This window comes from Parasteatoda tepidariorum, chromosome 4 (genome assembly GCF_982258835.1).
Source record: "Parasteatoda tepidariorum strain Cologne lab strain chromosome 4, Ptep-v5.0, whole genome shotgun sequence".
NCBI lineage: Eukaryota > Metazoa > Arthropoda > Arachnida > Araneae > Theridiidae > Parasteatoda > Parasteatoda tepidariorum.
This window is the reverse complement of record NC_141758.1, coordinates 90,431,249-90,448,201: the sequence shown is the minus strand read 5'-3', so window position 1 is coordinate 90,448,201 and position 16,953 is coordinate 90,431,249. Positions and strand designations below refer to the sequence as shown.

General features: G+C 26.3%; 1 protein-coding gene across 1 annotated transcript; it reads right to left on the bottom strand.

Moving 5' to 3' along the window:
- Positions 1–355: 355 nt before the first annotated feature.
- LOC139425782 (uncharacterized) lies at positions 356–14,038 on the bottom strand. Its single transcript, XM_087160394.1, has 7 exons — positions 13,857–14,038; positions 12,034–12,141; positions 10,402–10,482; positions 10,252–10,295; positions 4,135–4,279; positions 1,836–1,925; positions 356–532 (listed from the first exon to the last, which is right to left on the bottom strand). Exons 1-7 carry the CDS (start codon positions 13,975–13,977, stop codon positions 396–398), a joined length of 726 nt encoding a protein of 241 aa, XP_087016520.1. The 5' UTR covers positions 13,978–14,038; the 3' UTR covers positions 356–395.
- Between the last annotated feature and the right edge of the window lie 2,915 nt (positions 14,039–16,953).

Genomic DNA, 16,953 nt, shown 5'->3' with positions numbered 1-16,953 from the left:
TTGTAGAATTGAAGGATTTGTTACGTCAAGCGCTCAGGTCTCATAATTTTGATCTAGTTGCGCTTCTATGTCATTTTGATTTATGTTGCTAAATTAAGTTTCAAAAAATTCTATGGCAGGCAGCAGCATTTATATTTTTTAAGTTGTTTGTCTTTATGTCTTTTAGAATTCGTTCTTTTTTTAGCAAAATGTTTTTTAACCTAACAGAATTCTTTGCCGACTGTTCTCTGTATATATGAAGAAAATAAAGTAAATATTTAAGTATTGTGAAAAGAATCTTATTTAGTTGTACAAAGTACTTCTTTAAAAATGAAAACTGTTGCCACCAGCGGAAAAGAAATACAGCCAAAATTTGGGAGCCACGTAAGAGAATTATATATATTAGATTATTACTTTTAACCTATAACTATCAAATCAGCATTTATTAATTCACTATTAAGGAATTTAATACTTACTCTTCTATCACATACCCAAAGCATAGGGCCATGTTTTGGACACGCACCTTTGTAGTCACAGTCGCAAAAATCACAATCTGCTCATAGAAGAAACATATCCACCAACATTTAAAATGTACATAAACATGATACTGATATAATTATATATACTCTGAATTTATAAGAATTAAAAATAAACTAATATTTTTGAAATTATTATGTTATATAGTTTTGTCCATTAAATGAGTCAATAGAGTTTTTTTATGTAAATTAAGCATTTAAAATTTTGTGTTTTAAATTTGATAATTTGGTAATTTTGGTAATATTGTAACGGTTTAACTAAAATTCCGGTCTTCAAGATTATAGATCTTTTTTTACACTTTTAGTAAAAACTTAAAAACTGAAAAATAGATTTAATCGAATAAATATTTTTTATGCTATACTCTGTCAAGATAAATGGATTTAATCGAAATTTTATCACATACGTATTATGAAACCATATTTTATTGTTAGTCATTGCTAAATTCATTGCAAAATCTCTTCGCTAAAAGTTACCAAGCTTTGAGATGTTCCTAATAGAGGTAAAAACATAGTAAATTATATCATATTCTGAGCATTCTATTTTATCATATTTTTTCTCAGTTGTATTATTATTGTTATTATTATTGCTATTTTATTTTAATTTTTGAACTGTATCTTTGTTTTTAATTCGAGAAATAATTTATTAAATAAATAAAATAAAATACTATAACGTTCAAATAAAAAAGGAATAATAACGTGACAAAGAGAAAAGCAAGCATTTATATTTTGACTCTTGTTTGACATTTTGCATGTTATCAATATTTTCTTAAACATTGAAACCACAACATGCATAGTACGACGAGATTAACTTGATTAATTTTGAAAATATAAATTTTTCATTAGAGTAAATAAATTTTAAAATATAAATTCAATTTTGAAAATATAAATTTTTCATTAGAGTAAATAAATTTTAATTACAAAGCATGATTTCGCAGTATGAATCCGTTTAAATGCTCGAAGTATTGAATGCGTTTGTCAAAATAATTATATTATTTTCTTCAAAATTTTTTAATCTCAGTTTAAAAAATTTAACGTTCTTGAAATACGGCAGGTAGTAGCAGAATAAAAAGTATTTTAACTTTCTTTTAAAGTAAGGCTTCATCTCTTAATATTTCATGTTTTAGATTGATTAAGCCTTTAAAGATAAAAGAGGGTTAAACAAACAATTAAGATCTAAATATTTTTATTACAGTCTTCAATAATTTTAAGAAAGCAAGCAGCTTAATAAAATAAAACAAATTTAACTCCCAAAATAATATTCATGTATAATATATCATAATTTATCATGTTTTAAAAATAATAGATAAGTATTTTATTTACACAAGAACTCGTCCTCGCTAGAGACATCTTCTTCTTTATAAGATTTTTGCTTGATTTTCCTTTTAGGATATCGACTTGGAATTTCAAGCTCTAAGAAAAAGTAAACTCAACTCTTAATCATATGTTTATTAGTATTTTGTTGTTGTTTATAAATGGCTAGCATTGAAAATATTATCAAATAAAAGTTTATATAAGAGGTAAAAAAAGTCATTAAATTAAATTAAATACTTTTATTTTTTCTAACTCAATCAAAAATGTCCATGATATATTTCAAAATTAAAATCAGTTGTAACTTTCTCTACTTATAATATTGTTCAGAATTTTTTGGATAGCGCTCTGTACACCCTCCTTCGTGTTAATTTCAGTTTTTTAGAATATTTGCTTAAAAACTTACGTTGAGCAAACAATTTTGCGCTCAATTATAAAATACCCTTTCCAAAGAGAATTTTATGTAAAGAATTACTTTTTATGACTAATTTATATTTTAGAATCATTCTCCATGTCACATTTAAAAATTATCGAAAAAATCAGGAATTCAATGCTACATAAACTTTTATATCAGGTTTTGTGGACTATGTTATTAGTTCTTATTAGTGTTATGAGTCCCATTTAACCGAAAATTGCTGAAATCGAATAAAAAATACTGATTTGTTCATTTTTACGTAACTTTAAGTTCTTTAAATAATTCGTTATTTAATTAATAATTTAATAATTTAATAATTTTTAATAATTTAATAATTTTTAATAATTTTTAATAATTTAATAATTTTGATTAATTTAATTAATTAATAAATAATTCGCTAATACTTTCAGTAACACACAATTTTATTCGCTAAATTTATGATATTAACGCAATTGGCAAGTTGGTGAATGCTTAAGGTGAGCCCTGAATGTAGCAAAATAAAAATGAATTCACAGATGTTTGTATCTTACGGCACGTCGCTCAAAATCCAGTTCCTCGGTCACTAAATATGAAAGTAGGTAAAAGTTGTAAATGATTCTAAATGTAGTGGTTAAATGCTTCAAAATGTGGAACAAAATGTGGGATACATCAATGTGGAATTCAATGGGATTCAAATGTGGAATACATCAAAATTTAACAAGTTATTTCGAAGCTGTGACTTGATTTTATGTATACAATATTTTAAGCTTCTTTTATAACTAACCTAGTTTTGACGCAAACTGTTTATGAGCTTAAACTTATGTTTCACAACGTCAAAATATATTTTCGTTGAAATTTGAATAACATTTGGCCATTTACCCAAAACTCTCCCATATGTATATATATATATATCTATAAGTAGTGTGGAATTAGAACAATGATTGTCAATGAATTTTTGTCAAATAATTGTCAATGATGCTTATCAATGAAGTAGTCGGCATAATAATGTATCTATTATTTATTAAGTGATGTTTTTTCGACCTAATGGCCTTAAGTTTTCAATTCTTTCAAGAGAAAACTTTGAAAAAATTATTTTTAAAAATAAAAAAGACACAGCTCTATAGATGAAACATCGTTGAAATTTTCGTAATAACAATCAACTATCCAAGCCTACCTTCTTAAATAAACGAGCTCTTAAAGAAATTTAAAACGAATGAAGAATTGCTGTTATCACTGTAACCTCATGCACTTTTTAAAAAAAATTCTGAATCAAATAACAGTCAAAGTACTTACACTCGGGATGCCTGTACATTTTACTGTAAAATTCATTTTTACTGGAGCATGATACAAAACAAAACATCTGGTATACAGTAATTTTCACATCAATAATTACTGCTAATTCACTGAATCACTCAAATTTAATAATTATTACTGCAAAAATTACTGTAAAAATGGTTCTTAAGATAAAATGGATGATGCAGCATTTTTGTACTTTAATTATATCCGAAAATGTTTACTGTTGGCTTCTTTAGAGATTTATTCCATGGCCATATTTTGTATGAAATATTTGCTGTTATATACTCTTATTTCAAATCAGAAACTATAAAGTATCTTTCATTACCACTTAGATTGGAAGGAGGGGAAGCGGATAAAATAACAGAATTTTATCAACATTTAGTTCACACTGTTACTAGTCCTTACATAAATCATTCATTTCATTATTTTATTGTAATATAACTTAATGATATTATGCGAAGATTTTATGTAAAGTCGAATAATTAGAAAAGAATCTTCTCCATAATGTAAAATACTATTAAAGGAATAATGGTGCAAAATTATGATGGGTATTTAATATGTTCTAGCATTTCTTATAAAATAAGCACGTTCGCATTTTAAAATTAAGTTGAATCATTTTACCTTTTTCTATTTCGTCATCAATGACCTGGTCATCTTCAGGTAAAAAGGGCTCCAAATCTTTAAAATGACGCTGAGCTCTCTCCAACAAACTCTTTGCAAACTTCTTTAATCCAATTTCTCTTGGATGAATCTTTATCTCTTGTTCCTTGTGAAATACAATGAATTTATTCATAAATAGGAAATTTTCTTTAACATAAATTAACTTTTAAATGATTCATTATTACTAAATAGATTAAAAAGAGCAATTGTATGTAAAATAAATTGTTCTGCTTCGGAACACAAAATACGGCTTTGAAATAGAAGTGAAATATGACATCGAGTACGTCTTTCAGATGGCCTCGATTTAAATTCAATAAATATGCAAACATAGCAAACAGACGCCATCTAAGAAACCAATATTTTAAAATGATTCGGAATTAAAACACCATTTAAAATTTCTAACAAGTAATAATTGAATAGCTTAACAAAACTATTATGGAACAAAAAATAAAAAGTAACAAATGTTTGGATAACTGTAGTTTTATTTTGTTTCGTGGCTTTTCAACACATAGTCAGTAATAGTTGAGTCATTAATGTAAAGAAGATTTTATTCCATAATCAAACGGATATAAGGACAATTCTCCAATTTAAAACTTAAGAATAAATAGAATAATAAAACGAAATGTTTTAATTTCTGCTTAGAAAATTTTATTTCTATAAATGTACTTAAAAACAGTCAGTGCTCGGCATTCACATAATTGAACATGTATAGCCATGTACAGTCCGCAAAAAAAAAAAAACGAATCACCCTGAATAACTTTCGTTCTAATGATCGGATTTTCACGAACTAAGTGTTAATCTTAATGGTTCCGGGGGGTGACCTCAAATATGCTAATTAATTAGTGCTAACTATTAATTAAGTTACGAAATCAGACACAAAAACGTACTTTCTCTGAATAAACATATATTTTTTTTTACATATTTGGATTACTAACCTTCAAAATATAGGGGGTAGCCGCAATCTGGGAAATATGGTTCCCATAGTTTGGTCAGGAGAGCGATCCAAAGTTCGTACCCCTTAATGTTAATTTCACTTTTTACGATTTTAGTCATATTTTTAAAACTATTAAAGCAATTCAAAGAAAATTGCACCCACTCATAAAACTCGATTACCCAAAGATAATTTCATGAAAAAAATAATTTTTAATAATTATTAATTATTTTTTATTATTTAATTAAATTGAGGATGAAAAAATTTTGAATTATAAGGTATGAATTTTTTTATACCATATTAATCTACATGTTTTTCAATTGAAAAATCTAAAGTTTCAACCGTTTTTATTTATTAGAAGCTGAAAAAAATTAAAACTAATTATTTTTAAAAAAATAATTTGGCGACAGTAAGGAAATAATTAAATGGGGCGATTAATATTAAAATGTGATAAACTTGCGAGGAACTTGACTTCGCGCGCGTAGCGTAAAATTTCATTCATATTTTTCTCGCTAATAATCGTTTGCTAATCTTTTTATTTTTATTTCTTTCAAACTATAAAATAGGATATTTCTTTTTTAGTCGTTTAATATTTTATTTTTCTATTTAGTCAAGAAATTTGAATAAAAAACACTTTATTCAACGAATGTCTAGTTTTATAAAAGCGTGCTTCTGATAGAATATGATTATACACCAGATTGTGCTAATTTAATGTGATTATTTTTTATTTTTTAATTTTGTTTTTCAATAACTGATACAATTTCAATAATATACATACGTATGCCAAGATTTGGAGTAATAGATTTATCAATTTTTTGAATATATATTTCATAAATATTAATAAAAATACGTAGTCAACATTTTTTAGCATCTCTCACAACACAACATCGCAAATTTCTCAACATCTTATAGGGTAAACTAACCAATGAAGAAACACTTAAGCTTAGCTTGCCTTTAAAAAAAATCATAAAAATTTCTAAATTTGTTATTAAATGCAATTGTTTTAAGCTTTTGGTGGTTTAAATAATAAGTAGTAAGAAAACCAAGTGAAGGAACAGTTCTTACCAGTGAATAAACACTAAATTTTCAAGTGAATGAATACTTAATTTTGAGAATGTTTGATGCTCGTTAGGAATCCATAGGCCACACAAATGTCTAAAAACAAGATTTTTCTTGGAATTGCAACATTTAACCACAGTTAACTTGGAAAATGTTACTTTTTTTCAGTCATGGAATGGAAAGTAAAATATGTTTGAATACATAATTAAAAAAAAATTTTTTTCTTATTTTTTTCCTCACAGTTTAATAGTCAATTCTAAATTATGAATGTTTATTATTGTGTAACCCGATAAAGCTTTTATTATTATTATAATTAGATCACTTTTTTGTTTACTCCTTTCCCCATATTTTTTGAACTTCTTTTTTATCTTAAGAATTTTTTTTCTCTTCCTCATACTTTCTGCTTTAACTTTTTTTCAGCTCTTTCAATCTCTTTAAATTTTCGTTCTTTTTCTGAAGTTAATGCAAAAAAGTAATTTATTTATTTTTCTTTTGATTTACCCTTCCTCTTTTTTCCAAATTTTTGGCCACTGTAAATGTGTCTTCCAAATTTCTTTTGATTTTCCAGTACCATTTCTAGAATTTCTCACTGGATAATAAATTAGAAAAAGGAGTTTCGAAGTTTGTGTAAAATACATCTCTCATTGACTTATATCTAGTGGGTCATCAGCAGTACTTACCATTTACTTGTGGAACCGATTGTTTTTGCAAACTAACAATGCCTCAAGAGGACTTATCTCAAAATCAATTTTCAAGATACTTTCATTATCAATGTTAGTTGTCTCAGCTTCAGTGCCAAAATTTGATTAACCAAATGTTCTTTTAGAAATAAATTCTTCAATATTGAGAAAAGCACAAGCTATTGGATATTTGGGAGATCAAACTTTTCTGTCAGTGTTCCTTTAAAAATTTGCCACATAACTTGTGAGATTTCCATCTCAAGCTTCTGAAGAAATAGTGCATCGTTACTCTCGAAGCATGTGTTTTGTTGATAAGCTGTCTCGCTCATTAACTCTTGGTGTCTGTTTTGCATGCATTCGTTAAACTCAACGTTTTCTACATCAAATGGAAAAATATCACATTTCATAAAAGCATTTTAACTTCATCAGTTGATGCCTCAAAATCTTATTTAAAAATGGATGTAAAAATTTTCTCAACATATTGTTTTACAATTCTTTTGTTTTCAAGATCTAACGGGAGATTTCAATGAATTAGGTAGAAAATTGAACCAGAAAATTTGTTTTGATAAACAAAACTTGCTCAGTTTCAAATTGATGTGAGATTTATACCTATCCAGAACAAGCGAAATAGGGAATTTGATAGCATTTTTAATTAGCCATGAGTAGAAGCATTTACAATATATTTGTAAAATGTTGCTGCCGTCATCGTTTCATTTCATGAATCGCTTTTTCCAATGAAATATATAGCAGGGACTGATTCTGTAATATCTCAAAGAATTCTTCAGTAAGGAAGAACTACCAAGGGAGGTACTTTTTCTTTTCTGGGTACTTTAGAATATAAATCCTTATAATTTTTAGGGCCAAAAATTTTTCCCGTTTAAGGGCAGAATTCAACTCTTACTTCGTCCGCATTGTAAATGCAATCACTTTCTAAAAGAATGCCAGGGCTACTTCCCTCCTAAAGATTCTTCTAAAGTTCTTAAAATCAGTATTTCGAATATTATTCTCTAAGGGAAGTTTTGCTTTTTGAAATTATCTTCGCATTGCACTGAGTCATCGGTGGATGTCGCCTTAAAAGCCCTTTACCTGGATGATTGTCTTTAAATGGATTTTTCCTACCAGTTCCCGTTTGGACATTAAAGACCGCAATAAGATAAAAATTTGGCTAATTATTGGCACAAAAACATGCAAAGAAATTTTCCATTCAAGCTTTTATTATTATTTTTAGTCAGTAAACATAGTTTATTAAGGTGTCTAAGGTATGATGTAATAATTATGCACTACATTTACAAAGATAATAAATAATATAAAGATAAATTTCAATTTTAAACGGAATTTTTTGATGTCCTTAAATTAAAATGTTAAGGCTTGTAGCAATAAAAAAAAAATACTGCATTGATTTTTTTTACAAAGTAGTGAATTGTTATTTTTTCCATCTAAGAACCTGTGTCTCTAACTTATTTTAAACTTATTTTAATATAGAGTGAAATAATTTAATATGTTGTGTAACTAAATGGATAATCCCAAGAAACGGAATCGAAAATATAATAACGTCATTGCTTTAAAAAAATAATGGATGATAATAAAAATAGGCATGTTTTGAGCGTCCAATAATAAAAGTCACAAGTTATTCAAGTCTGACAAGTCTTGAGTATGGGCGATTATATTTGAACGCTCGAAACATGTTGACTTTTGCTTCCCTCTTCATATGTTTTGAAGCCAGTTGAGTTTTTATCGACAATTATACTGTTTTACATTTGGGTCTTGATCATTATTTTGATAAGGATTTTACACTCGTTAAAGTAAGCATATGCATTTTAATATTTTAACAGGATTTATGTGGTCTTAAAAATGTAAGAGCATCAATATTGTAAAAGTTATATTTAACTTTAAAAGTTAAAATTTTGAGACCAGATATTTTGAGTTAATGAAATTAAATATTTTATCTTTTAAGTTTTTGTGCCCCCATTTCAGTATCTTGTACGAGCTCTGTTTAAAAAGAAAGTATCAGATATATGTAAGAAAACAAATTAATCATAGTAGCAGTATTTGGTGGTAAATGTAGCGTATCGTAATTGAAGAATATGCTGTGCGACATTTTATGGTGAATTTGCGAACGTAAGTTTCAGAATGTATCGAAACGTAAGGATGCTATTTGCTAATCATTTTTATCCAAAGAAAACCATGTAAACTAAATATCTAGCAGAATGAAGCGATTTTTTAAAAAATGAATCATACAATGTGCAACATATTATTTCAATATCTTATTCTTAAACATAATGTATTTCAATGTTTTTAAAATGGCACTAAACATTCAGCAATTCCTTGAGTTATAGAAAAAGGAAACATCGTAAATTATAGAAAACCTTGTAAATATGCATTAGAATTACTATACAATCTTTAATTTTATTTTTCAAGTACTTTTTTTTCTTCAAACTTTCTTGCTTAGAAGACTCGATTAAAGCTGTAAAAATGATTATCCCTAAAATTTTGTATTCAGCTATAATAAGTTATGTTAATTTAATTTTAGTATGAAATCCTCGAATAAATATAGCAAAAACAGCATAATCTAATATCAGATAAAAAGTTCATGTATTTAAATTCTAAAAACTTAGAAAATCATAAATAATTTATAAATCGATAAAAATTTTCTTTTCAAAGGGGATTAAAATATATTTTTTTTTTTTGCTTTTTGGACAGAAATCAGCTTAAAAATTGTCTATTGCCTAGAAATAATTAAACCTCTCCCATCAGTCACAAACATTATTTCAATTTTTTTTACAGTCAGAGCGTGGTTGCCTAGCAACCTAGTAAAATTACGCATTCCTCTTTTGAATTAGTCAATGGGTTATCTTAATATATTCATTTGCTCAGGCGACTTTTTTTGGCGCTTTTCTGGACTATCGCCAAATATATAAACCTTTATTGCAACCCAATTTACCACCCAATTTTTTTAAAATTTTGTCTACCCCCCCTAATTCAAGTGTCTAGATTCCAAATATGTAAAAAAAAATATATGTTTATTCAGAGAAAGTACGTTTTTGTGTCTGATTTCGTAACTTAATTAATAGTTAGCACTAATTAATTAGCATATTTGAGGTCACCCCCAAGAAGCATTAAGATTGACACTTAGTTCGTGAAAATCCGATCATTAGAACGAAAGTTATTCAGGGTGATTCGTTTTTTTTTTTTTTGCGGACTGTACAATGCTCTAAAACTATGAACACCCTGAATAGCCTTTGGGAGATTCACTTTGAATATACTAAATAATTGGTGCTAAATAATATTCCCAAAAACAAAAATTATTTTGCAAAATTTAAAAATATTTTTGTAATAAAGTATCTGATATTTGTGCTAATTGTTACAGAAATGTTTGCTAAAAATTCCTATTAGAATTTCAAAACTTACATTTTCATCTTGTCTTAACTTTTTACGACGTTTCTTTATAATTTCTGAAAGGAAAAATATATTTTCAAGTAACTTTTGCACAATAGTTCTATTATACTTAATATTGAAATTTTTTCTAAAGCAAAATAGTGAAACAATTATTATTCTTACTCTTTTGACAAATCTTTTCCTTTCTCTTTTGAGATTCAGGCACAGCAAATAACTTGAAATTCGTTTTCTCGAAGTCTTTGACTATCAGAAAAAGTAAAGAATTTGACCCATTAAAATATTCAACTTTGCTATAAAGTAATAATATTAAACAAAAGAACAAATCTAATTTGAATTGCAGAAATGTACTAAAAAAATAATGAAAATGCAGTTAATGTAGATAAATCCCTAAATTCTTGAAAACATATGAAATTCCGAAAGATTTTGTATCTAGTGCTAATAATACTACTAATGATGAATGTGGCTTTTAAAATTCTAAGTCACTTTACCAATTATAGAAAAAATAGATAATTTGGCGGATCACTCCTCTTTTTATGTAACATCACTAGATAAAATTTAAATTCTCAATACTTTATAAATTAAGTATTGAAAGAATATAATAAAAAAATAATAATTGAAACAAAATTTTATTATCATTTAAAATAAGTTGATGAAGGTTTTTTTTTGCTGACAAATTTATTGTTTCTTGTATTTGAAACTTAAAACTATTGCTTTTAAACAGTCAACCGTAGTTTTGAAAAAGTTTTTACTGATTATTTATTAACAATTTCTTCGATTGTTAATCTTTTCGCGGATATTGAAATTTTTTATTGCTAATAAAAGTTTTAATGAATGTCATACGACGAAAATTAAAAGCAGAAATTAAAAAATTTAATTTCATGATAAAAACTACACAGGGCATTAAAAATGTATAAGTCAGTCCGGGTGCAAAGTCATTTAATGGTTGCGCACTATTCGTAAAGAAAATGAATTTCTCTTTTGAAAATTCACAATGATAGCTTCATATGTTAAATTTTCTATCATGCAATAAATGAATGAATCATTCTTAGAATAAGTAAAATAATTATACTTTACTCTAAAATCTGTATTTTACTAATTTCGCTGAGCAAAAATTTAAGAACATTCAAAATTCGCCTGTAGTTTTTCGTGAGCATAGAAAAAGGTATCAAGTATTACTAATATTTTTTTTATCTTCAAACCCCTTATCTCCTCCAAAAAAAGGGAAATACTCATCATTCTGTACCTCTTCATTACTGAAGTATAAAGGAATATTGCAAAAATTATATTACAATATCGAATTTCCATTTTACTGTCTCAAGTCATAATATGATTAAAAAAAAAGATGAATTGTCGTTGAATGAATATGAAACATGAATTGTAAAATAATATAAATATTATAAATGTTAAGTTTCACCTTAAGAAAGAATAAACATGTAGGTTGTTATATTATGCCCAATTTAATTACGATAATGAATAAATTTTAAAATTATTTCGAAAGAAAATTAAAAATACGCTTTATCTAAATACAATGCAATGCTACATTAACTCTCAGTTTCAAAATTATTCTAGTTATTCGAGAGGAGCAAAATAAATAATTATTTAAACCAATAATCAAAATAAATGATAATATCTAACATTAATTATAAAAATATTGAATTCTCGAAGATAAGATTTCAAAGTTATGTAGAATAAAAAGCACAATTTTTTTTAATAAACATAGCTTAAAGGTAACAAAACTAGCATTTAAAATTATAAAATTATGGCAGCTTAATGGTGATTAGTTCAACAACTTACCATTTTGTTGTTTTTTAGGAATAAATTGCTGATTTCTTGGAAATTTTTTCACTTTTGAAGGATCTTTTACCTTTGACTCCAGAAATTTAGGAAGTTTCGAAGCAACCCCTAAATTAAGTTTATTCAGAATAACAAAATTAATAAAACAAGAGTTGCATTCTCTTCATGCCGCATTACGTTAGCAGAATTGTAATGAAAGAATAAGAGTGTAAAGAATAAGAGTGTAAAGAATAAGAGTTGTAATGAAAGAATAAGAATGTAAATAATTATTTTCGTTTCAATCCCACCACAAAATTTTAGTTTACTATAATTATATGTTTTTAGATATTTGGAACATAGAGACAATAAAATCACATATGCCCCTTTCATAATCTTATGACTGTAAAAATTTAGAAAGAATGTAATACCTTAATGTAATATTTGATAAAATTGTTTTGTTTTTTTTTTAATTTCAATGCCCAGCAAATTTCTTCTATAACTTTTAGGAGTAAATGTGCAAGGTAGTTCGTTTTAAAATTTTTCTCTGCCAGTGAGGTTCAGAAAATTATTCTAAATTAAGTTCCAATTTAACTAAAAGTTTTTAAAAAATCCTTATTTCTCATACATATTTTACTATTTGACGTAAAGAAAACTATTTAGGGCTGTATTTATGATAAAATCAGAAATAATGTATGTTTGTGAATAAGGTAAATTAATAATTTACATACTTTTTATGAAATATTTTCGTTTTTTCTAGGTATTTACTTATTCTTCATATCAGACTAATGCAGGTTAAAATTTTGAAAAAAAAAGAATATTTGAAATAATTTCCTGCTGAAATAAATACAAATAAATATTATTATTATTTAGAGTATAAAAATGTCTAACTCAATAAAAAAAAAACTAAATTCCTATAATAATATTTCTCTGAATTATTTTAATGATTGACCTGTCACGTTTTAAATGGACTTAAGAACCGTTCATGTTCTGGATTCCACAAAAGATCACATATTTTTTTCTCCTTAAAATATAAATATAAATAGCTGCTAGCATTATTAAGTTCCATTTTTTTGTATCAGGTATTATATTAATATATTATAATAATTAGACCAAATACTAGACTCACTATGCTTTTTTAATAATTGCATGTTTTGTACGAGTACATATGAAATACTTTTATATTTAAACATACATGTAATGGGTTTTTATATACTTCTGATTTTTATTTATTTTTAACGCATTGCATTACAATGTTAGCCAATTGATACACGAAAGTATACAAGTGGAAACTATTTTCAGTCTCGCAAAAACACTGAAGCTGTATAGTATCAAATAATTATTAAGATTTTACATAGGATCTTATGGAACCTTATAGTGCGTTGAATAATTTGGACAGGTACTGTACTATATTTAACCTCTATAAAGTAAGCATAATCATTTATAGCAAAGCATAATCATCCATGAACTTTTTTATTTAAAAAAGCATTTGATTTTATTTTGATTAATTTCAGGCTTAATTTTTCTACTCAGAAAACAAATAAAATTAAATTTTAAAAAACTAATAAATTTATATTACATATGAAATAACAAAACGTTAATATAAATTCTTATTACATTTGCAGATGAATAAAACAATTTAAGCATTCTTTTTTTAGTCTTAAATTAATAATCATTTGAAAGTAAATTTATGATTAACATTAAATAATGCTTAAAAAATTACTGAAATTATTCATTGTTACTGTGTAAAATTTATTTAAATCTGAAAGACAATTATGCCTACATTAACATCTTTATGGAACATCTTATCTGAAATCAAAAAGAAATTTCTAGAAAATAAAACATACCTAAAGATTTTAGAACTTCCCAGTTTCTAATTACATTTGTATACCTCTTTCGTTCGTACTCACTTAAAGATTCCCAATTACTGGTACAAGGCAATTTATTTATTTCACAAGTTCCATTCATTTTTCACGTGAATACAACACACCAAACATCGACATTTAGAACAACTTTATACTATGAAATATCACTTGCTTTCGGACGAGATTAATTTCTCCATGGCAGACGATTAAACAATATTTAGAAAGATACAAATTTAGCATTATTATTATATTTTAAAAATACTGTTTGCAGTTGAATTAGAAATTTTAATAAAATTTTATTTTGTAAGTTTTAGAGATAATTTAATTTTTATAAATTATAATAAACAAATAAAAATTGAAGCAGCATTTTTGGATAAGAAATAATGTTTTCAAATGTCTTTTTCTTTTGAATTAACTTTGGAAAATGAAAATAATCGTTTGAGCTTATTTTTATTCAGAAATATAACTTAAAAGTAAAGCAGACGATAATCTTTCATCAAAATAGTTTTATGGTGTGGTATTTTTTTAAACTTATATTTGGAATACAAATAAATAAAAAGTAGAAGAAAAAATTTAAAAATAAAGGAAAAAAGCATATAAATAAATGTTACAATGCTGAATTTTATAAAATTTACTTAGTTTTCAGTCACGTATAATAAGCAGAATTAGTGATGAAACTTAATATTAGAAATTAAACGCCAACAGATATTCTTCTAAAATACTTGTTTAGGGAATGATAAAAACTTTGTATTCTAATCAATGAAAGAGTTTAGAGTGCCACATTGTAACAAGAACAATATTTTCGTTGTCTGAATGATTCAAAATTGAATAACAATTTTGTTTAAAAAAAACTGTAATGTTTAAAAGCAGTATGATTAGAACACGTACAATTCTCGTTCATATCTTCTTCAAACATTTTAATGAAGAATTTTTACACACAAAAAATAGTGTTTCGATGTGCAGGATAATATCAAAATTTTAAATTATAAGATGCTCATGTTGAAAATAAAATTTGAATAAACTTATAAATAAACTTTTAACTTTAAAATTTAAATAGAACGAATTGCTGTTTTAATTTCCAAAAAAGTTATTTTTTTGAAAAGTCATTTATATGAAAAGTGTATAATGATGTTATATACTCCATGGAGATAAATTAATGAAGGTATAGATAATTAATGAAGGTATAAGGCTGATAATATAAGACATAAACATAAATTGAAGAAAACTTGGAATCATAGAAATAATAAATATTCACACTAAATAAAATTGTTAAAAACATTTCAACGTGATGTTCTTTAATAATCCCTTAATTCATTGCTTTAGAACCATTATCAAAACTTAAGAACGACAAATGTATGTGTTAAAGGTATAATTTGTTTTGAGAAAAACAAACCATCATCCAAATTTGACTATTGTTAAGAAAAATTATTTCATGTGAAATATCAAAGTAATAAAAAATTACTTTATATTTTGGATTAAAGTGAGAAAATTTTATTTTCCTTAAGACCATTTCCTCTCCGTTATATAAACTGGTTTTTTGATTACGATATTTCACCCTTAAACTAATTAATGTCTGAAAATGTTTAGTCAGTGTTTCATTATCATTGAACCAATTTCCGTTTGCACTATTCTTATTGGGCAATTCATATTCTTATCCTAATAAAAACATATTCCTATTGGTTGGATGTATAATTGATTGATTTCTATTGGAAAGGTAAGTGACATCAGCTTAGGCATTTGTACACCACAAACAAAACGTAGTGAGACCCATAAAAAATCAGGTTAACTAAATATTTACATAAAAGCAGCACTAGATCAAATTTAAAAAAAAAAAAAAAAAAAAAAAGCAGGTGCTTATTTTGGAATTTTATGGAGTAGATTGTTTTCCAGACTGAGTTTTTTTTTTCATTCTCATCAGCATGCATTTAAAATATTTTTTGTTCTTTTTATCATTTACTTATTCATAATTATACTATCTTGACATGATTTTAATATTAGTACAAATACAAACAAGGAAGTGAGCTTTGGGCCATTTTAAGAAACGTATATTGGCAGGAATCGAAAATCAATCCAACTCATGGACGACAACAGGACTAACATCAATTGAGTATTTGCCCACCAAGAAGAAGAAGACAGCCAATACCCACACATGGAGCCGCGATGGCTCAGGAGATAGAGCATCCGCCTTTCAATGCGGATGAACCGGGTTCGAATCTCAGTCGATACAAACCCCGCATCCGGCTTGCACCGACCACTATGCGGACGTGAAATATCGTCAGTGTTAGACGGATCATAGGTTAGAGTCCCCTTGCCTTCATTATAACCTTGGGACGTTCTCGTGTTCTTCCTCCCCACGTAACGCATACGCGGGTTAGTTCCATCATAAAGTCATCCGCGAAGGCAAATTTCTCCCAATACTCGATCCAGGAGTTTCCTTGTCTTCTGGATTGTGCTTTGTGTAAATATATAGTGGTTGAATTGAAATATTTGTGAAAAAATCTTTGTAAGAAAATCTTCGTAAAAGAATATGGGCTGTGATTGTGTGAGAATTGATGTTTGCCAGGATAGGTTTACTCGAAATGGAATGGAAATAATAGTAGAAAAATTTTTGTTCAGGAAAACAGTCATATGTCCTAAAACGAGAGAATTTCAACAATATATTTTGGTAAAGTTTTTTTTTTTCTTTACGTACAAAAAAATTTTTTTTAAAGGAAACAACTGCAATGAACTATAGAAGTTAAACTATATAGATAAAGTACTCTTCCCTTAAAAGGAAAAATCACTCCTTTGTACTTTTTTTGGCATTGCAATAATTTTCGGGATTCGAAAACTTTTATCGGTCACTATTAATTTTAAAACATAATAGGTAATAATGAAGATTAATATTCACTGAGCGAATAATCAATAATAATAGTTTATTCAATGCTTTACTACTTTAAGGATGCTAACTAGATTTGAAAAATGGAAAAAATTACGTGTCCATTTTTTTTACAGAATTAATGTAGCTCTAGAAATTTTTCGATAATTATTCTGCTATTATATTATTAAAACACTTTTATTTCAAAACCTTTTAGAAAAT